The 21,829-nt window shown below is 41.3% G+C and overlaps 2 protein-coding genes and 2 long non-coding RNA genes across 4 annotated transcripts; all 4 read left to right on the top strand.

The window, feature by feature from the left end:
- Nucleotides 1–415: 415 nt before the first annotated feature.
- LOC120105802 (putative disease resistance protein RGA3) lies at nt 416–1,663 on the top strand. Its single transcript, XM_039118546.1, has one exon. The coding sequence runs from the start codon at nt 416–418 to the stop codon at nt 1,661–1,663; it is 1,248 nt and encodes a 415-aa protein (XP_038974474.1).
- Nucleotides 1,664–1,895: 232 nt separating this feature from the next.
- On the top strand, nt 1,896–3,476 carry LOC120105801 (putative disease resistance protein At3g14460). Its single transcript, XM_039118545.1, has one exon. It carries the CDS (start codon nt 1,896–1,898, stop codon nt 3,474–3,476), a length of 1,581 nt encoding a protein of 526 aa, XP_038974473.1.
- A 1,725-nt stretch (nt 3,477–5,201) lies between these two features.
- LOC113461868 lies at nt 5,202–5,912 on the top strand. The gene is made up of 3 exons (XR_003384136.2): nt 5,202–5,296; nt 5,399–5,541; nt 5,620–5,912. It is a non-coding gene; the product is annotated as an uncharacterized LOC113461868 (long non-coding RNA).
- An 11,973-nt stretch (nt 5,913–17,885) lies between these two features.
- Nucleotides 17,886–21,408, top strand: LOC120105792. Its single transcript, XR_005508082.1, has 3 exons — nt 17,886–18,388; nt 18,513–18,992; nt 20,968–21,408. It is a non-coding gene; the product is annotated as an uncharacterized LOC120105792 (long non-coding RNA).
- The last annotated feature ends 421 nt before the right edge of the window (nt 21,409–21,829 follow it).

The raw sequence follows: 21,829 nt of genomic DNA, 5'->3' as shown, positions 1-21,829 counted from the left end.
AAGAATAAAACAATATTGTTTTGAAAAATAGAATGAGAAATACTTGTTCCATTGAAAGCTCTATTCCAGCAAATCAAATACATAGAGAGAAGATAAATGACACTTTCTTTATAAATAAAAATAAACAATGGTTTCAGAATATAATAATAATAATAATAAAAAGAAATGCTTGCTAAGTCCCTGTTCCAACGAATAGAAAATATTAAAAGAAGGTTAACGACGCCATTAAATGGTCCCAGAAGGTGTGGACCCAGGCTGGCTTCCTACATGACAATGACAGAGGAAAAATATTACTTATTCACTTGAAAGCGCTACCCCCATGAATCTTCTCAGCATTATCACCTGCCTGGCCAGCTTGTTTTTCTTCTCTTCCTCCAACTGAGTGTCTCCTCTTTGTAGAAGTTCAAGCGAAAAAATGGCGCTGAACTTGGATGCCTTCGTCTCTAGTTTTTGTAAGATGCTGTTAACCTCTGCAAAGGAAGAGGTGGTCAAGATCCTGGGTGTGCCCAACGAAATCAAGAAGCTCCACAAATGGCTGGAGATGATACAAGACGTTCTCGCTGATGCAGAGAATAGATGCCTCGAGGACAACCAGCCCATCAATCGTTGGTTGAATGAGCTACGAGATCTCATGTACGATGCAGACGACATTATCGACGAATGCCGGATTGAGGGCGAGAAGCTTCTCAGCCCAAACTCATCCATATCTCGTCGTGCTGAGTCGGTACGTTGTTGCTATCCTCCTATTGCTTGCTTGCATAAAGTCAGATTCCGTCATGAGATTGGCAAAAGAATTAAAGATCTCAACCGTGAGCTTGAACAACTTGCCAAGCGCAAAGATAATCTCCATCTTATACCTGCTCCTCGTGATGACCGCTACAAGAGTAGAATAAGCCGCAAGACATCTCCTATTGTTGAACCTAATCTCGTGGGAGAGAAAATTAAGGATGATACAAGAAGGTTGGCGGATTTGCTGATAAAGAAAGATGACGAAAAAATCCAAGTCTTTGCCATTGTTGGTATGGGGGGAATAGGCAAAACTACTCTTGCTCAGAAGATTTATAATGATGAGAAGCTTCGGAACAACTTCAACCAAATGCCACAAATTTGGTTGTGCGTGTCCCAAGATTTCTCCGAGTCCAATTTACTGAGATCTATCATAAAGCAAGCTGGAGGTGATCCTGGAGAAGCTAAGGAGAAGGAGGTACTTGAACCCATGCTTAGCCAAGTCATCACAAACAAGAAGTTCTTCTTAATCCTTGATGATGTTTGGGATGCTCAAGTATGGGATGAGCTACTGAGAAAGCCCTTGCAAAGTGGTTTGGCAAATAGTAGAATTTTGATAACAAGTAGACATGAAGCCATTGCGAGACAGATGAGAGCAGTATACATCCATAAGGTGGAGCAGTTGTCTCAAAAGGATGGTTGGTCATTAATATGCAGGATGGTATTTAAGGAATGTGAGGAAGGAGACATGCATGTGTTAAGTGGTGTCGGAATGAGAATTGTAGAGAAATGTGATGGCCTTCCGCTTGCTCTTCGGACTGTTGGTGGGGTTCTTCGAACAAAGGAGAAAAGGCATTCAGAATGGGAAAAAGTCCTCTCTAGCCCAGCATGGTCTTTACAAAACTTCCAAAAGAGGAGATGGGCCCATTGTACTTGAGCTATCAAGATTTACCGCCTCCTCTGAAGCAATGCTTCACCTTCCTTTCATTATTTCCTGAGGACTACCTAATTTTGGAGAGAACTTTTGGCTTTAGTTGTATTGCAGATGGCTTTGTAACATCCGAAGACGATACGCCCTTGGAAGATGTGGTAAAAGGATATTGGAAGGAGTTGGTGCAAAGGAACCTTCTACAGCCAGATCCTCGATATTATGATGAGCAAGGTTGTAGATGCATGACCTCCTGCGATCTCTAGCTCAGCATGTAGCAGGGGATGAGTGCTTTGTCGGCGATGCACGAGCATTTGAAAACAAGATCAAGTCCTCCTCTTCATCGATAAAACTACGCCATTTATCAATTGTAGATGGAAACTTAGAAACCATACCCGACTTGATAATGAAACAGACATCCTTGAGGACTCTATCATTCTTCCATACCCCACTTATTCACAATCTTCCAGAAGATCTCTTTAGAAAGCTGAGGAGTTTAAGGGGGCTGAATTTAAGTGAAACAACCATTGCCAATCTCCCAACTTCCTTGGGAGATCTTGTGCACCTTAGACGTCTTGATCTCTCTCATACAAAAATAAGAGAGATACCGGAGAGTATAGAGAATCTTAGAAACCTTCTATTCCTGATGCTCGAGGATTGCAAATATTTGCGCAACCTTCCTAATGGTGTCATGGGGTTAATCAATCTAAGGATTCTAGACGTCTGGGGTGCACCACTTGATGGTCTGCCTGTGGGAATAGGGAGACTAAAACAACTACGTTCACTTCGGGGATTTGTAGCAAATGGTTGCACCTTGGAAGAGTTGAAATCCCTCTCCCAGCTCAGGTATATTAGCATGGTCAAATTGGAGAGGGTATCAGACAGGGCTAAAGCAAAAGCCGCTGCACTTCAAGCCAAGCCCCATCTTGTCTACCTATATTTGTATTGCACGCTACCGAGCAGCTCTTCTGATGTGCAGCTGCCTCATGCCAATGATTATGAGGAGGAAGATATCAACAGAATTAGGGAGGTATTCGAGGAGCTCCGCCCACCGCCATGCATTGAAGTGCTTCTAATCGATGGCTACTTTGGCCTTGAGTTTCCCAACTGGATGATGACACCCTCCTCGTCATCGTTCCGCAACCTGCGAAGGCTAGATCTGACGAATTGTGCTCTATGCCGGCAACTTCCACGCTTGGGTATGCTGCCACAACTAGATTGCCTCTGGATTTCAGGTGCTTCTGAAGTCACGAGCATCGGGCCTGAATTCTTGTTGCTGGCGGACTCTTGCTTCTCTCCCTGCTTCCCCAAACTAGAGACACTTGGATTTAGAAACATGACTAATTGGGAAAAATGGTGGTGGCGGTGGGAGGATGAGGACAACCAGACGACATCGTTGCTACCTTCTCTTAACAAATTGATCATTGATATGTGTCCAAAGTTGAGGTCTCTTCCGGAGAGCCTCCTCTGCTATGCCACCGCACTGAAGGAGTTACGAATTAGAAGTGCCCACAGCTTGAGAGAAATACAAAACCTTCCCTCTCTTACAGAATTGATCTTGGTCCACAGCTCAAGGTTGGTGAGTGTGTCCAACTTTCCTGTACTCAAACACTTAGGTGTTTATGCTTGTGAGGGATTGAAGGTTGTGGAGGGTGTGGATGCCGTGGAGCACATACAGCTCGATGATCGAGAAGTAGAGTCTCTTCCAGAGTGGTTAACGGGTGCTGGTGAAGAACAACCGCGCTTGCCTTCCCTCCACAAGTTGACTCTCAAAAACAAAATTTGTCACCGAGAGCTGCCTGATTGGCCTCTGATCCGATAACACAACACCAATCAATTGTACAAGAAAAAGGTCAGAAATGGTTTCCACCTTTGTTTCTCCTTTCTTTCCTCTTTCTGTCGTTAGGAACGGAATATAATTGGTAAATAGGCCCATTAATTTATTCTTCATATTTTAGCTGCTTTAGCAAGCAAGAGATGTTATACTGCTTGGCAACTATTTGATACTCTGCATCATTCTCATGCCTTCAGGTATATATTCTCATGACCTTATCTTCCAGAGAGGAAATCTGATAGCAGTTGGTGTCTTAAAATTGCTCAAATAGAAGTGTGTATCGTACCATCATTAGGACGAATTTCTTAATTTTACCGAACCCAATAAGACATTATTTCATGATGTGGTCTGATATCTATGTGGTCTTAATTTTCTTCTTTTCTTTCACGAGCAGATTGATATCTCGGTACAGAATTGGCACATTCTCCTTCAACACCAGTATGTCTCGTCTTCAACAACATCAAGCAACAGTATAATGACATGCAGAAAGAAGTTTGAGAGGTAATTTGTTATCAGACCCGCAATTAGTGAAATCTAAGGGGAAAAAATAGCTTTACTAGTTGCTTGGGAGGGGGGAAATTTGGTGATAATTTATTCTCAAAAGTAAAAGGTTGCTTGGTGAAGAACATCCTTCCACCTTTTGATTTTTCTGATCTATCATCTTATTTGTTCGTATATCCTTCCTTTTGCTTCTGTATGATCTAGCAGGCCCAAAAAACCAGCTTTGAGTCCTTGCTTCTGAAGGCTTCCGTCCAACTGTATTCGTAGCTGTGGTTCCAGCAGAGTCATATATAGCACAAGAAATTACCCAGCTACGGTATGAATTCTAAAAACCACTTGTTGGAAACATGCATTAATATACAATTATGAGTTCGGAGACTAAATAGGAAAAGCCAAGACTAAGTCTCTCTGGTTGTCACGCAGACAAAGGATTGATAACAGCAAGATACCGCTGTTCCAGTTCTCGTTGTTTCACAAGCTTAAGCAGAAGAATTTAGCATTTTTTGCTTCTATTAGCGTCCCACTAAGATCACCATTGACAAGCATTTGAACAGGACCTCAGTAACAACTTCCATCCAGGCATGCAGTTGGATCATGTCATACTGGAGAACTTTTTTCGTCAACTTTGTTGGAACCGATGATGTCTTTGCAGGTGAAAGTTCGTATGTATTTGATTTCTGAGTTCTATTTATCTATTATCATCTTTGTTTTCATACCTTTTCTTTGGTTCTTTTGCTATTGAAAGTGTACGATCCAACCTCAAAGTTTTTGCTAGAAGCAATGAGATTGGAAGAACAAGCACAGGTATATAGTCCATCTGTGATATTATTTTTAATAACCCTAATCATGAACAAGCATGATCTCAAGTTTTGAGTCTCTAATGTTCTTAACCAAGAAAGCTGAATCTATACTTCTTGTTACCACTAGTGCATATGCTGCGTGTACATGATCACCCAGCACATGGCTCTCTTTGAGATTTCAAGTATTTCACAGGCATGGGCAGCAGAATTTAACATGTTGCTTTCTGCTTGCAGCCCACCGCGCAGAATTAATGAGATGGATTTTTCTTCTTCATGCAAGTATCTTTAATTGTAGTTTATAGGGTTATAAGGCTTGAAATTATTTCAGAAATTTTATTCTGTGCATAAGATGCTGCAAATTTTATGGGCTGCATAAAATTGATGCATCACACTGCATAATCTTTTAATGGAGCAGGTATCAAAAGCTGGATTGGTTGTAAAGCAATGTACATGCAACAAATCGCTTGAATTACTGATTTTTCCTTGGAAAATAAAATGTCCCAGCAGGTGAAATTTATACATATGTAATTTAAGCATGGCGGACTAGTAGATATGCTTTTTTCTCTTTTTTGTCTTAATCATTTCTTTTGTTTTTGTATTTTTGTATAGTAAATCAGGTGTATGAGCCTGATCAATCATTATATTTCCCTTTTCGCTAAAGGATATTGCACTAGAGGTAGTAAGACTGGAATTCGCCTTCGCACAATTACAAAACCCTTCGATGTTCGACAGACAACAACTTAAAAGCAATTGTGAGATGCCAATGAACTTCTTTTCGATTTATGAAATTGCATGAAAGCTGCTGTTTCTCACTGGACTCGTGGTTGCAGGATGCAGAAGCCTCGCAGATACTAAATGTGCCTCTTTCATGAACAACATATTCAACATGTCTGCTGTCTTGATCAACAAGTTTGGAAGCATTGGCTTCTGCTGGTCTCCCACCAAGCTCCATGGAATTCTTAAGATGGTTCTTCTCATTATAGTGTTTCTTTGCACTTCCTGCACTGAAAATCTTGTCACTACTTTTTAGATGTTCTTTCTGAAGTTGCGATGTATTGCATATCAAAATTATTTTGCTCATGAAATGTAGAGTTTTGGAAGATGTCTTTATCAATATTATTCAGGTATCAGTGCATGTGGCAAACTCCTACGCTCCCTGTATGGCCATCATATTATTGTGTTGAGCTGGCTTCATTGTCTGCCAGTGGCATAAATTGTACTGTATCTGAATAGAGTATGAAATATGTCTGGGATTGTTTTGTAGCAATGTCTTTCAGCCTGATCTTAAGCTCTGCCACTTTCGATTTTTTTTTTTTTGACTAAGCTTCTTTGTGGATTATTGAATGTCTGTACATTTGTTTTCCCAGTAATTAACATTTGGATGCAGATGGTTTGGGTTGATGCAACATTCAGCTGGGGCCCAAAATAGTACATGAAATATTTTTTAAAGTATATGTGACACCCTATTTTTGGGCATGGGCTAGCTGGGTGGAAATCAACCTAGCTGGCCGTGATCGTCCTTGCGAGGGAGGGCAGGGCCATGCAATATCGTCGGAGCCCTGCCCCTCTTCTTTCCCTCTCGGTGGATTCTTCTTGCTGGCGAGCCTCTGATTTTTGGAAAGATAGCGCGTGGAGATCGCGGAAATCTCCTCCCTCCACTTCTTCCCCTCCCCGTTTGCCAAGATCACTGAGCCCTTCTTTCTCCTCCTCCTTCCTCCCTCCTCCTCTCCCTCCCTTCCTTTCCCAAAACAGAGCAGGGGAGCTTCCGCTCCGTCTTCCTCGGAGCGGAGCTGCCACGGAGTCGTGGCCACTCCATGACATTTGAACTCCTTGAATCCACGGGGAGTTAAGAAAGGCCGTCGGCCGTCCCATGGTGCCGTTGCCCACGATCGTTGCGGGCAACGCAACTGCCATAACCGTTCGGAAGCCTCTCTATAAACCCCCTCCTCCCCAGCGATCAACCCACCTGTGATACACCACGGAGCTCCCATCTCTTCTCCCGTGCCTCTGGCGACCGGCGCACCACCATCCTTGAGCTCCATCGAGCTCTCTTTGTCACGACCCAAATCCGGTTCATGACACGGCCATGTTATTGCCAAGTAAAGTATACAATAACACGCAGCCACTTTAAAACTTCAAATTGTAAACAATTATATTCATGAAAGTCATTAAATGTTCATGTATTAAAATTCATACAAGCTTCTAAAAAAAATATCAACATTTAACATTCGTCATTCCCATAACCCCGAAGCATGTTACGCTCCTTGTCCTTAGCATTTCCTATTCATCTGTAAAGATATAAATAAAATGGTGTGAGCTATAAAGCCCAGTAAGTAAACAAGCATAATCTTATCGGATCAAGCATAATGTTTTGTATGCTAATGCAATATTTGAAGAACAAACAGTTTTAATAAAGAAAGCATTTCTAATAATCAAACCAGTCATCAAACTATGCATGTCCATTCATGCAATTTCATAAACATGGTTATGCATCATAATACTTTTGCCATTTATGCATTATAAAACTTTTGCCATTTATGCATCATAAAACTTTTGCCATTCATGCATCATAAAACTTTTGCCATTCATGCATCATAAAACTTTTGCCATTCATGCATCATAAAACTTTTGCCATTTATGTATCATAAAACTTTTGCCATTTATTGATAAGTGCTAAATAATGCATAAATTAATATCTTATTCATAGCACTTAACATTATTTTAATATATATATTTTGTAAAGTTAACCATAAAAGATGTGTTACCCTCATCATTGCATTTTAATAAATTAATTTGAGTTTGATTTAATTATTTATTAATTGAGCCTAATGTTTGCAGGTCAAGTCAAATTCACTCTGAACCCAAATCGCATGCAGCCCCGAAAATCAACCAGTGCCTTTCATCCCACGTGTCTCCTCCTTTTTCCCACGCTTTCAAAACAAAGCCATCGTCACAGACATCATCCCAAACCTCCCAGCTATCAGCCGTTCATCCCATTCCCTTCCAAATTCAAGGAACAGAAACGTCCATCGTCCAAGATCTTTATTCCATTCTCTTTCCAGCCGATTCTAGCTCTCTCTTCCATCCTTATCCAATCGCAAGATAAACTTCCAGCAAACCTCTCAGCATCAAAGGATCACGTCCACGAATCAAACCAAGTTTCCTTCCGTATCCAACGAGCAAAACCAATCCTTCATCCACGGATTTCTCCCAGCATCCTCATCCTCTTCCTCCGAAATCTTCTCAAACGCCCACAGGATGAACTCAAATCCCAGCAATCTCAGTGAACTTCCTTCATCCCATTCCATTCTCAACACCCCACCATTCGCAAGGAACTTCAAAACCCCTCAACCCGAGCTGATTGCGTCCCAAACAACATCATCCCGAATGCCACGGAATTCTCAGCATCACCATGAACACATCGGTTCTTTCTTCCAGGCAAACAACAGCAAATTAAACTCTCAAACGACATTATCTTAACTGATTAAACATCTCAACCAGCAATCTCCTGAGTTTCATGGATTCCCAGCTTCGAACTTCATTTGTTTCCCGATGGATTATCACCTACTCCATGCGTACGGGTTCCTTTTACTCATTCAAACCGAATCCCCTGTTTCAGCCGTGAAGAGCAAAATTACCCAACAGATTGCAACAAAACAACTGATTCATTCACATCCCCTACTCCTAAATCATCTCCTCTTCATCACAAATCAAAACAACCGCTTCCCCCTCCACGGATAAGCTCCCAGCAATCAAATTTCCTTCCGGATTCCCCTGCTTCCGTTCGCAGCTTCCAACATCCATGGGATAAAATTCAATCAAAGCACACCGAGCTTCACGGCATCCCCTGCATCCAATAGATTCAACTCTCATCCCATCGTAATCTGTCTTTGTCCACGTCTTCAACCGAACCCAACATCCGCATCTCTCAGCTTCTTCTAAATCCACTGCATCTCAGAAGTTTATCTTTCCGAAAATCAAGCATCTCTTCCTAACGCTCGAATCAAATCTTCTACACGTCGCCCGCTGCCATGAAACAGAAGCCGTTCCTCCATCCTCATCCTTTCACTCGGGAAGTTTATCCTCCGGATGCCAACAGAAGATAGAGAAGGCTATAAAAGGGAGTCGATGATGAAGGCTAGAGGCATTCTCTTCCATTCCTCCTTCCCCATCGGGGGGGGGGGGGGGGGGCATCCCTCTTCCCCCACCGGGGGCTGTTCCCAACTCCTCTTCGGCAAGCTCTTCGGAGGCCAAAATCCCGCAGAAGACAGAGGAGGGAGAAGAGTTTCTGGGCATTTTGGGAATGATTTCCCAAAGAAAGGAATCGATCTCAGGAGAATCACAAGAGGAAGAGAAGAAAGTGACGGGAGCCTGCTGCTGTGCTGCTACTGCCGTCCTCCACTGCATGGAAGCTTAAATTCCTTCTAGGGCCGGATGCAGCCCTAACAAAGGGACACGGGTTTTATATTTTATTTTATATTCTTGGGGTTGTATGAACTTATTGTTTTTAATGGATATCTTCTTTTGAATCATATTTAATTTCTGTGATTTTAAGTATGATGTTCGTACAACTGTTCTTCATGATCACTAGGTAAATATAAGATAGTCCATGCAATAGCACGTATCTAGTAGGATAGTGATTACGGGTATCGATCCACAGGGATTGGGGTATAGTTGTTTTTCTTTAAAAAAAATAAAATATTTAAAAAGAAAGAGTTGGTGAAGAAAATTAAACTAAGGAATTTTAATAAAGCAAAATGCAATTAAAAGGATATCAGTTTGGGAGAACCTAGGGCAAGGAATCCACCACTAACATCGAAACAAGGGTTATTTATATTTTAATTTATTCTTGGATAAACATGCAAATTGGCTACAAGCCTAATAAGCATTTGAATAAAATTTCACAAAAGTAATTTGGGCATAATCCATCTTCAATTGGCATGAAATGTCTACCCTAATCTAAGGTGGCAGCACATCGCATCTTCCCTAAGCATGGACTATCTTATATTTACCTAGTGATCATGAAGAACAGTTGTACGAACATCATACTTAAAATCACAGAAATTAAATATGATTCAAAAGAAGATATCCATTAAAAACAATAAGTTCATACAACCCCAAGAATATAAAATAAAATATAAAACCCGTGTCCCTTTGTTAGGGCTGCATCCGGCCCTAGAAGGAATTTAAGCTTCCATGCAGTGGAGGACGGCAGTAGCAGCACAGCAGCGGGCTCCTGTCACTTTCTTCTCTTCCTCTTGTGATTCCCCTGAGATCGATTCCTTTCTTTGGGAAATCATTCCCAAAATGCCCAGAAACTCTTCTCCCTCCTCTGTCTTCTGCGGGATTTTGGCCTCCGAAGAGCTTGCCGAAGAGGAGTTGGGAACAGCCCCCGGTGGGGGAAGAGGGATGCCCCCCCCCCCCCCCCCGGCCCGATGGGGAAGGAGGAATGGAAGAGAATGCCTCTAGCCTTCATCATCGACTCCCTTTTATAGCCTTCTCTATCTTCTGTTGGCATCCGGAGGATAAACTTCCCGAGTGAAAGGATGAGGATGGAGGAACGGCTTCTGTTTCACGGCAGCGGGCGACATGTAGAAGATTTGATTCGAGCGTTAGGAAGAGATGCTTGATTTTCGGAAAGATAAACTTCTGAGATGCAGTGGATTTAGAAGAAGCTGAGAGATGCGGATGTTGGGTTCGGTTGAAGACGTGGACAAAGACAGATTACGATGGGATGAGAGTTGAATCTATTGGATGCAGGGGATGCCGTGAAGCTCGGTGTGCTTTGATTGAATTTTATCCCATGGATGTTGGAAGCTGCGAACGGTAGGATAGTTGGATTGAATCAGAAGAGGATATCCAGAAGATAATCTATGGAATAAATCTAGAAACGTTGGGAGGAAAGCTGGAACTCATTGGATTCATCTCGGTTGGGTGGACTGTTAACATTCTGTTCTGAAGCAGGGGAATCCGGAAGGAAATTTGATTGCTGGGAGCTTATCCGTGGAGGGGGAAGCGGTTGTTTTGATTTGTGATGAAGAGGAGATGATTTAGGAGTAGGGGATGTGAATGAATCAGTTGTTTTGTTGCAATCTGTTGGGTAATTTTGCTCTTCGCGGCTGAAACAGGGGATTCGGTTTCGATGAGTAAAAGGAACCCATACGCATGGAGTAGGTGATAATCCATCGGGAAACAGATGAAGTTCGAAGCTGGGAATCCATGAAACTCAGGAGATTGCTGGTTGAGATGTTTAATCAGTTAAGATAATGTCGTTTGAGAGTTTAATTTGCTGTTGTTTGCCTGGAAGAAAGAACCGATGTGTTCATGGTGATGCTGAGAATTCCGTGGCATTCGGGATGATGTTGTTTGGGACGCAATCAGCTCGGGTTGAGGGGTTTTGAAGTTCCTTGCGAATGGTGGGGTGTTGAGAATGGAATGGGATGAAGGAAGTTCACTGAGATTGCTGGGATTTGAGTTCATCCTGTGGGCGTTTGAGAAGATTTCGGAGGAAGAGGATGAGGATGCTGGGGGAAATCCGTGGATGAAGGATTGGTTTTGCTCGTTGGATACGGAAGGAAACTTGGTTTGATTCGTGGACGTGATCCTTTGATGCTGAGAGGTTTGCTGGAAGTTTATCTTGCGATTGGATAAGGATGGAAGAGAGAGCTAGAATCGGCTGGAAAGAGAATGGAATAAAGATCTTGGACGATGGACGTTTCTGTTCCTTGAATTTGGAAGGGAATGGGATGAACGGCTGATAGCTGGGAGGTTTGGGATGATGTCTGTGACGATGGCTTTGTTTTGAAAGCGTGGGAAAAAGGAGGAGACACGTGGGATGAAAGGCACTGGTTGATTTTCGGAGCTGCATGCGATTTGGGTTCAGAGTGAATTTGACTTGACCTGCAAACATTAGGCTCAATTAATAAATAATTAAATCAAACTCAAATTAATTTATTAAAATACAATGATGAGGGTAACACATCTTTTATGGTTAACTTTACAAAATATATATATTAAAATAATGTTAAGTGCTATGAATAAGATATTAATTTATGCATTATTTAGCACTTATCATTTATGCATTATAAAACTTTTGCCATTTATGCATCATAAAACTTTTGCCATTTATGCATCATAAAATTTTTGCCATTTATGCATCATAAAATTTTTGTCATTATTCCATACTTTGAAATCCATACTCTCAGATGGTAGTGTAGCTATGGCCGCTCTTATTCCCACGGCAAGGCCTTTACCACTGCAGGATCATCTTCCAGTTACTATTATCCACTGGCGGGGGTCGTAAAGCCAAGTTATTTTTACCCACTGGCTGGGGTCGTATGCCTAGTTACTGTTACCCACTGGCGGGGGTCATACATAGCAATCTGAGAGTTCTTTAAAACATATCATACTTTTCATAAATCTTTTCTCATCAATACATTGAAAAGTGAATAATGGCATCATGCTGAATAAAATTCATGATCATGCTGAAAACTTTATTTTTCTATGCATCTTTCTACAACATCATAATCACGTATACATAATATAATAATAATCATGATTGATGCTATTTGTCCAAAACCATGTAATCATTTGCTAACACATGCTTGATCCTAATTTTATAAAAACATAAATAACCATATACAATTTCATAATCGAGAAGTTACAAGTATTTGAATCAAACATAAGATTGTATCAGGGTTACTTATATTAATTTGCTCACCACATGCCAATTCTCCAATACCTAGCAAGATCATTAAATTACATGTCACTTGCATATTTAATTTTTATTTATTTATAATCTTAAAGTCATTTACAGCCCATCCTTAGGACTCAATTTCATTTTCGGGCTCATAGCCTAATTCAATTTCTGGTTCAGGCTCATGGCCCAATTCAATTTCTGGTTCTGGTCTAATTTACTTCCTAGTTCGGATTTGATTTAATTTCTGGTTCAGGTCTGATTCACCTTCTGGTTCAGATATGACCCAATTTCTGGTTCAGGTCTGGATCAATTGCATACTGGCTCAGATCTGACCCAATTTTCGGTTCAGGTCTGGATCAATTGCATACTGGCTCAGATCTGACCCAATTAATGGTTCAGGCTTGGATCAATTGTATACTGGTTCAGTAAATTCTGAGTTAAAAATTATCTAGCTCGGACCAGGGCCCAGCCCGGCTTCAGACTTCTAAATCCAAATCCATTTGAAGCCCACCCCGGAATTAGGCCCATTTCGGCCCACCGAACTCTTCATTTTATTTTTCTTTTTCCTTTTCCTTCTTTTCTTCTTTTCCTTTTCTTTTCTTTTTTTTTCCTTTTCTTTCTTCTTTTTCTTTTCTTTCTTCTCCTCCCTTCCCGAACCTTCTTTTTTTCTCCTTTCTTCTTCTCTTCCCGATCCACTCCTCCTTTTCTCCTCGTCTCCCATGAACTAAGAAGCGAGCTCGGAGGGGTGCCCGGGAGGAGACCAGCCCGAAGCTGGCGGTGCTGCGACCAACCGGCGGCACCTGCGGCGATCGTGATTCCACCCGCAGCACCCACGGCCCGACTGGGAGCTCTCCTCCTCCACCTCCGGTGGAGGAGATGGGGCACGGCCACCCATCGAGGGGCGGCAGAACCGGTCGAAGCTGGTGGTGCATGCGTAACGCATGGCCGACACCCGCGGTCGGCCCGATGGCCTCCATGGTGGCCCGAGCCGGCGGCTCCTCCCTCGTTCCCATTAGGGTAGGAAAATAACCCATGGCTGTGGCCATGGATGCGGGCACGGCTACGGCCATGGATGCGGGCACGGCTGCGACCGAGCTCGCTGCGACCAAAGGAGGAGAGAAAAGGCCTCCGGCCATCGACCACTACGGCTAAGCATACCGGTAACCCCTTCCTTTCTTGATCACTTATCCGGATAGATCGGAATATGAAATGGAAGGGATGGACGACTCACCTAGCTCCGGGACAACTATGTGATGTTCCCTCCGGCGGCTCGGATCCCTACTCTGATGATATTGCCCCTGCTTCAGTTCCTTGTAGCAGAAAAAGAGGGGAACGAGAAGAAATGAGAGAGTAATGGAGTTCCTCTGTGAGGGATCCATGAGCCTTAATAGCCCTCAGCTGGAGGAGGAGAGTGGTAGTGATCGTGGCTGTCAGGCGGTTGTAACCGTCTCGGCTGGCAATCACCGCCTCTAGGTCTCCAGATGGGCCAGCCAGGTTGGGCTTGGCCCATTAGCTCACTGTATGTGGGCTTGTCCTCACATTCTTCTCCCCTTAAAAGTAATTTCGTCCTCGAAATTTACATACCTTAATTCTTAAACAAATGAAGTTACTTAGTCTTTTATCCAACATTCTACCATGTTTCTGCTGCGCACTCTGATTGAAAATACTAAAATTCTTGGATTCACTAATAACTTTTGATCAAAATACTACTTGTTTTATGAACTAAAGAGATCCATATTTTCAATTTTCCAAGTAAAGCCTAAAAGAAAGAATATTTGATTCTTAAATACATCTAATCTAGATTAACTCTCAAGTCAATTGTTCCATTCAAAATCATCATATGGGCTCGTTACTATAATTCCCAAAATGTATTGAATCTTAATTCTCTTATCAATTCAACTGGACGATTCCAAGTCAAACTCTTATAACCATAATTTTTTTTTAATGCTCCACTAAATTACAAGACTTTAATTCAACACAAATGAGTCAAACCTCAAAGATCTTCCATCTTAACCATCTAAGTCTCTAAAATTTAAATTCTTCTTACAAATTTAGGTTTCCACAATAACCTCAACAATATTGACAAATGACCCTAGATCAACTTATATACCCGAATTTTCAATTGAAATTTCATATACATCACATAGTCTACGATAGATAAAAATAAAATTTATTATTTGGATCCAAAGACGATGATTAAGTCTATTAATAATTTCACCAAGATGAATACAATAAAATCAAAAATAGACCTATTTGCAATAACTCGCAATATATTTTTCTTCAATATAAGAGTTTCATTCATACTCCCCAAACATGTTCAAACCTCGAAGAGTATTTTAATTAGGTAGCATAAAAATATTTTATAGCTTAAATCTTAAACAATTTCTTATAAAGAGATCCTAACTTGCCACAAAATGATTAACTCCAAGCTAGAAGTAATATTACAATATACCCCCATATCAAAATGAACTTCCAAATTGACTAATAAACAAAAAATTACATTGCATGATAATATTCCATGATCAATTCTCTTTCACTAAATTTTGGTCAAAATCCAATTAATCATAACTTAAAATATTCACCAAGAGGACTCCCAACATAGCTTATTCACACTTTGGTTACGAGCCCAGTTAGCAAGCATTCCGATTTTAATAAGTATCTCCAAAATCAAAGTCTCCACTCAATATCAAAGATCCTTTGTCAAATCATAAACCTAGACTTGAGGTTAAACTAACACACCCAATAGTGTCCAATAATTATGAGAAAGATTTAATAGCCCAATGCAAACATAAAAACTCAATAACTAGAATTCCCCAATCAATATGCACTTAAGAATTTAATCCACCAGTAGAATACAATTATTTGCAATATCCAAGTATGCCAACACCAATTATAATCCACATACGGATTTAACCTTAAAAAACAATCCTTTATAATACTATATAAAATAAAATCTTTCCTGACTCATTCCAATTCTATGACCAATCCATGTACAAATCACACTCTAATAATCACATCCAAATCTATATCAATTTTAAACTTTCAAGTCAGTTAAACAATATCCGCACATAGTATAACCGCTATGCCATATTTAACCTTTCTACACTTATCTTAGGTCAAACACTTATCTTAGGTCAAACATTTCTCATCATGATCAAAAACATCTTATCCAATACTTTCGTACTCATCGAATACCAAACCCGGTACTTACAATGCTTAGTGATCTTTCACTTAAGCACTGAATATAATTTTACTACTTTTGTCACGTCCTAAGTGATCATAACCTTAAGCTATGATACATTTCTGTTGCAAACCCTAGTGATCTTAAACTTAATCTCTAATTCTAATTTTGTCACAATCCTATGTGATCTTAACCTAAGCTCTGGTAGTTTTCCAATCACAATTCACAATGATCTTACCCAAGGCTTTGATAGTTTTTCTATCACAATCACGTCTCTAGAATGGCTTGTATTAGCTCCACATTTCTTCTTTTTGTTGCTCATTGTCACCTAAGACAATATAACCCAAAATTATTATTTTATTAATATATATATTTTATTATTATTATTATTGTTATTCCAATTATGTGAAAGCTAACTTAACTACCCATTCCCATGATTAGTCTTAAAGTTTTTAATCATGGTTAAAATTATTACTCTGATACCACTTTATGTCACGCCCCGAATCCGGTTTATGACACGGCCATGTTATTGCCAAGTAAAGTATACAATAACATGCAGCTACTTTAAAACTTCAAATTGTAAACAATTATATTCATGAAAGTCATTAAATGTTCATGTATTAAAATCCATACAAGCTTCTAAAAACAATATCAACATTTAACATTCGTCATTCCCATAACCCCGGAGCACGTTACGCTCCTTGTCCCTAACATTTCCTATTCATCTGTAAAGACATAAATAAAATGGTGTGAGCTATAAAGCCCAGTAAGTAAACAAGCATAATCTTATCGGATCAAGCATAATATTTTGTATGCTAATGCAATATTTGAAGAACAAATAGTTTTAATAAAAAAAGCATTTTCTATAATCAGACCAGTAATCAAACTATGCATGTCCATTTATGCAATTTCATAAACATGGTTATGCATCATAATACTTTTGCCATTTATGCATCATAAAACTTTTGCCATTTATGCATCATAAAACTTTTGCCATTTATGCATCATAAAATTTTTGTCATTTATGCATCATAAAACTTTTGCCATTTATGCATCATAAAACTTTTGTCATTTATGCATCATAAAACTTTTGCCATTTATGCATCATAAAATTTTTGCTATTTGTGCATTATAAAACTTTTGCCATTATTCCATACTTTGAAATCCATACTTTTAGATTGTAGTGTAGCTATGGCCGCTCTTATTCCCACGGCAAGGCCTTTACCACTGCAGGGTCATCTTCCAGTTACTATTATCCACTGGCGGGGGTCGTAAAGCCAAGTTATTTTTACCCACTGGCTGGGATCGTATGCCTAGTTACTGTTACCCACTGGCGGGGGTCGTATATAGCAATCTGAGAGTTCTTTAAAACATATCATGCTTTTCATAAATCTTTTTTCATCGATACATTGAAAAGTGAATAATAGCATCATGCTGAATAAAACTCATGATCATGCTGAAAACATTATTTTTCTATGCATCTTTCTACAACATCATAATCATGTGTACATAATATAATAATAATCATGATGGATGCTATTTGTCCAAAACCATGTAATCATTTGCTAACACATGCTTGATCCTAATTTTATGAAAACATAAATAACCATATACAATTTCATAATCGAGAAGTTACAACTTTTTAAATCAAACATAAGATTATATCAGGGTTACTTACATTAATTTGCTCACCACATGCCAATTCTCCAATACCTAGCAAGATTATCAAATTACATGTCACTTGCACATTTAATTTTTATTTATTTATAATCTTAAAGTCATTTACAGCCCATCCTTAGGACTCAATTTTATTTTCGGGTTCATAGCCTAATTCAATTTTTGGTTCAGGCCCATGGCCCAATTCAATTTCTGGTTCTGGTCTAATTTACTTCCTAGTTCAGATTTGATTTAATTTCTGGTTCAGGTCTGGTTCACCTTCTGGTTCGGTTAATGGTTCAGGCTTGGGTCAATTGTATATTGGTTCATTAAATTCTGAGTTAAAAATTATCTAGCTCGGACCAGGGCCCAGCCCGGCTTCAGACTTCTAAATCCAAATCCATTTGAAGCCCACCCCGAAATTAGGCCCATTTCGGCCCACCGAACTCTTCATTTTATTTTTCTTTTTCCTTTTCCTTCTTTTCTTCTTTTCCTTTTCTTTTCTTTCTTTTTCTTTTCTTTCTTCTTTTTCTTTTCTTTCTTCTCCTCCCTTCCCGAACCTTCCTTTTTTCTCCATTCTTCTTCTCTTCCCGATCCACTCCTCCTTTTCTCCTCGTCTCCCATGAACTAAGAAGCGAGCTCGGAGGGGTGCCCGGGAGGAGACCAGCCCGAAGCTGGCGGTGCTGCGACCAACCGGCGGCACCTGCGGCGATCGTGATTCCACCCGCAGCACCCACGACCCGACTGGGAGCTCTCCTACTCCACCTCCGGTGGAGGAGATGGGGCACGGCCACCCGTCGAGGGGCGGCAGAATAGGCCGAAGCCAGTGGTGCACGCGTAACGCACGGCCGACACCTGCGGTCGGCCCGATGGCCTCCATGGTGGCCCGAGCCGGCGGCTCCTCCCTCGTTCCCATTAGGGTAGGGAAATAACCCACGGCTGCGGCCATGGATGCAGGCACGGCTGCAGCCATGGATGCGGGCACGGCTGCGGCCGAGCTCGTTGCGACCAAAGGAGGAGAGAAAAGGCCTCTGGCCATCGACCACTGCGGCTAAGCATACCGGTAACCCCTTCCTTTCTTCTTCTTCTTCTTCTTCTTCTTCTTCTTCTTATTCTTATTCTACCTATTCTTCTTCTTTTGTTTTCGTTCTTTATTTTTCTTTTGTTTTGATCACTTATCCGGATAGATCGGAATATGAAATGGAAGGGATGGACGACTCACCTAGCTCCGGGACAACTATGTGATGTTCCCTCCGGCGGCTCGGATCCCTACTCCGATGATATTGCCCCTGCTTCAGTTCCTTGTAGCAGAAAAAGAGGGGAATGAGAAGAAATGAGAGAGTGATGGAGTTCCTCTGTGAGGGATCCATGAGCCTTAATAGCCCTCAGCTAGAGGAGGAGAGTGGTAGTGATCGTGGCTGTCAGGCGGTTGTAACCGTCTCGGCTGGCGATCACCGCCTCTAGGTCTCCGGATGGGCCAGCCAGGTTGGGCTTGGCCCATTAGCTCACTGTATGTGGGCTGGTCCTCACACTCTTTCCCTTCTCTCTCTCCATTTCCTCCGCATACTCTATTCCGAGGCTCCTGCTCCTTATTTTGGAGCTCTGCTGCTGCTAGCCGCCAGACAGAGCCGCCAACGGCTGAGATCCTCCCCTCCATCGACATGCCGGTAAGCCATCTTCCCTTTGTTCCATTTCTGGTTAAACTGAATCAAGCTTTTCCTTTCCCCGATTTCGGATCTAAACTGAGGGTGTCCTCGATTTTCCTCTTCATGGCCGTGCCACCGCAGCACTGTGTCGCAGGCCGTAGCCACCTCGCTGCCGGTCATGCCTCCATGAGCCACTGGCCGAGCCACCACCAGGCCATCAGCCTCCCTTTCCTCCTCTTCTTCCTCTCTTCTTTCTCTTCTCCTTTCCCCCCTGTTTCTTATTTTTTGGGATAGAGAACCCCCCTGTTGGGCCGAACTGGGCCAGGTTTGGGCCCTGTTAAAATTTGGGCCCAGTCCAGTTATTTTGGGCCTTATTGGGCCGTGCCCATTGTAGGCTAAATTTGGACCAAGTTTAGTAAATTTAGACCCTGTTGGACCGTACCCATTGTAGTTTAAATTTGGACCCAGTTCAGTCAGTTTGGATATTATTGGGTCATCCCTTTGTGGGCCAAATTTGGGCCCTATTAGGCCGTGTCGATTATAGGCCAAGTTCGGGCCCTGTTGAGCCATGCCCATTATGGGCTAAGTTTGGGCCCTGTTCACCTTGTTGGATCGTGCCCATTGTGGGCCATGTTCGGGCCTGTTCATCCATTGTGGGCCTGTTCATCTGTTATGGGCCTATTCATCCGTCGTGGGTCGTATTCATTTTGGGCCCTGTTCATCCATTGTGGGTCATGTCCATTGTGGGCCTTGTTTATTTTGGTTCATCCATTATGGGCCATATTCATTTTGGGCCGTGTTCATTCATTTCGGGCCCTGCTCATCTATTATGTGTCGTATTCATTTTGGGCTCTGTTCATCTATTGTGGGCCAAGTCCGCTCATGATGGACTAAAAACATTGATTGATCCAGTCGACCCAGGCCAAATATCTCTTTTTCGATTTTAGTCAAACCGGACCGAATAGACCAAGCCTCTGATTGCACCTAAGTGGATCAAATCGAAAAATTCAATTAGCCTTAGATTGTATATCTTTTTCTCTCTCTAAGCAAGCCCACATTCTGTCTAGATCTAGACTTTTCCTCCGATGGTCGATCCGAACCATTCGAACCAAGCCCAAGACCAGAATTAGACCAAATCCAGGCCCAAGCTAAGATTCTCTCTCCTTTTTCTCTCTCTAGACCAGCTCGGGGATCCTAATGTAAGCTCTATCCTTCTTGTAACTCGAATCCAAGTTGACCCAATTTGGAAATTCCGAACCGCTCCGGTACTCGGGCAGTACCCAGCTTGTAACTCCGGTTCGGATACAATTGAAGTTTAATATTTTATAATATTGCTTCATAAGTAAATGAACTAATTAAAAATTAGGTTTTCTTCTATAATATAAGTAAATAATACATGAAATTATTCTCAACTAAATTCATTTTCATTTGTCCTTTACTTCCTCAATATTCTCTCTAAATAACAACATATAACGACAAATTAATTCGGGCTCCTCCTTGTTCCTGCTCGGGCTCGGGCTCGGGCCGATCACATACCCGAGCTCGGCCTGAAAAATAAATGGGCTCTATATTTAAGCCCAAATCCGTTCCGGATTTTTTTGAGCCTAGCCCGAAGCCTGGCCTGAGCCTATTTCCAGCCTTAATTGGCTTGGTCAATTTGAGTCGTGCAGCAATTAACAGTGTTATGAAGTCCACTTACAATGGTTTGAGTTAATCCCAAGCCCTTTATCCTTACCTCTAACTTCGAATATTTTTATTTTAGCATCCTCTGCTGCATTGAACTCTGGAATATATGGGATATTTGTCAACTGTCTGAAATTAAATATGCAAGTAGACTTTGTATGATTTCAATTCATGTTACCATGAGATGTCAGAAATTAGATATGAAGCGCATGAAGCTGACATGCCTGATGATGAAGGTTATGGCCACTCTCTTTGCTCGTAGCAACAAATAAACTCACTTCTGTTTTTTGATATTGCTGTTTTCTGGGTACAGGGGAAAGAATGCAGGCATAGAGAACAGGCATCAAGGGTTTACCCATGTCTTTGAATCAACTTTCGAAAGTGTGGAAGGCATAGCTGAGTACCTTCCACACCCGGCCCATGTAGAATTTACAAAGGAGTTCGCCTGCACTAGAGAGGGTTCTCGTTGTCGACTACAAGCCGACCATAGTCCATCAATGATGACAGAATATGGGTTCCCCTTCTTTGCGCTGAAGTCCTTGTGAAGGCATCTACCTGGGGCTTGTCCAGAGCTTGTACTCAGAATTTATTTGTTTTGATGCTTTATGGTCTTTGTTGTGTAAAACATTGCAGGCTCCTTTGGTTCTGCTTCAGTAATTTGCTGATAGATGAACTGTTACCATACGATAAAATATATCATAGCATCCGTGACTTGATTTCAAATGAAGGCGCTCTACAAGGTATTGTTGAGAAATAGTATGATCCATAGTGGGATGTAAAGGGGAAGGAGAGGGAAACAACTTCATTTCATATTATTTGTTTGTTAGATTTGAACAGACATTTCATAGAAAAGAAAAAGTTTTCCAGCAAACTATTTACAAGTTTTCTGAATTTGTTAATTTTCTAATGAAACACAAAAACAGAAAACTAGATATTTCAAGGAAATAAGTTGAGTAGATAGGGAAAATGGAAAAATCTATTAAAGATTTTTTGCATCAGCTAATTGGGAAAAAAATGATATCTTTCGTCAGTTGTAGGATCAGTCCATGTTCTGTCTTGTGTATCCCAACAACACTAATACAAGAGTAATGATATGCGGCTCAACAATTCTTTGGCTTGGTGGCAAGAGGGGATTGGAGTAACTCATGAATTTGTTTCCAAACATGGTGGTTTGT

The sequence above is a fragment of the Phoenix dactylifera genome, unplaced genomic scaffold (assembly GCF_009389715.1).
Source record: "Phoenix dactylifera cultivar Barhee BC4 unplaced genomic scaffold, palm_55x_up_171113_PBpolish2nd_filt_p 000371F, whole genome shotgun sequence".
NCBI lineage: Eukaryota > Viridiplantae > Streptophyta > Magnoliopsida > Arecales > Arecaceae > Phoenix > Phoenix dactylifera.
The sequence above is the reverse complement of the archived record's forward strand: the minus strand, read 5'-3'. Positions and strand labels throughout refer to the sequence as shown.

Excerpts from the sequence above, each read along its gene's own strand:
- LOC120105801 (XM_039118545.1), top strand. The coding sequence starts at position 1,896 with ATGCATGACCTCCTGCGATCTCTAGCTCAGCATGTAGCAGGGGATGAG.
- LOC120105802 (XM_039118546.1), top strand. The coding sequence starts at position 416 with ATGGCGCTGAACTTGGATGCCTTCGTCTCTAGTTTTTGTAAGATGCTG.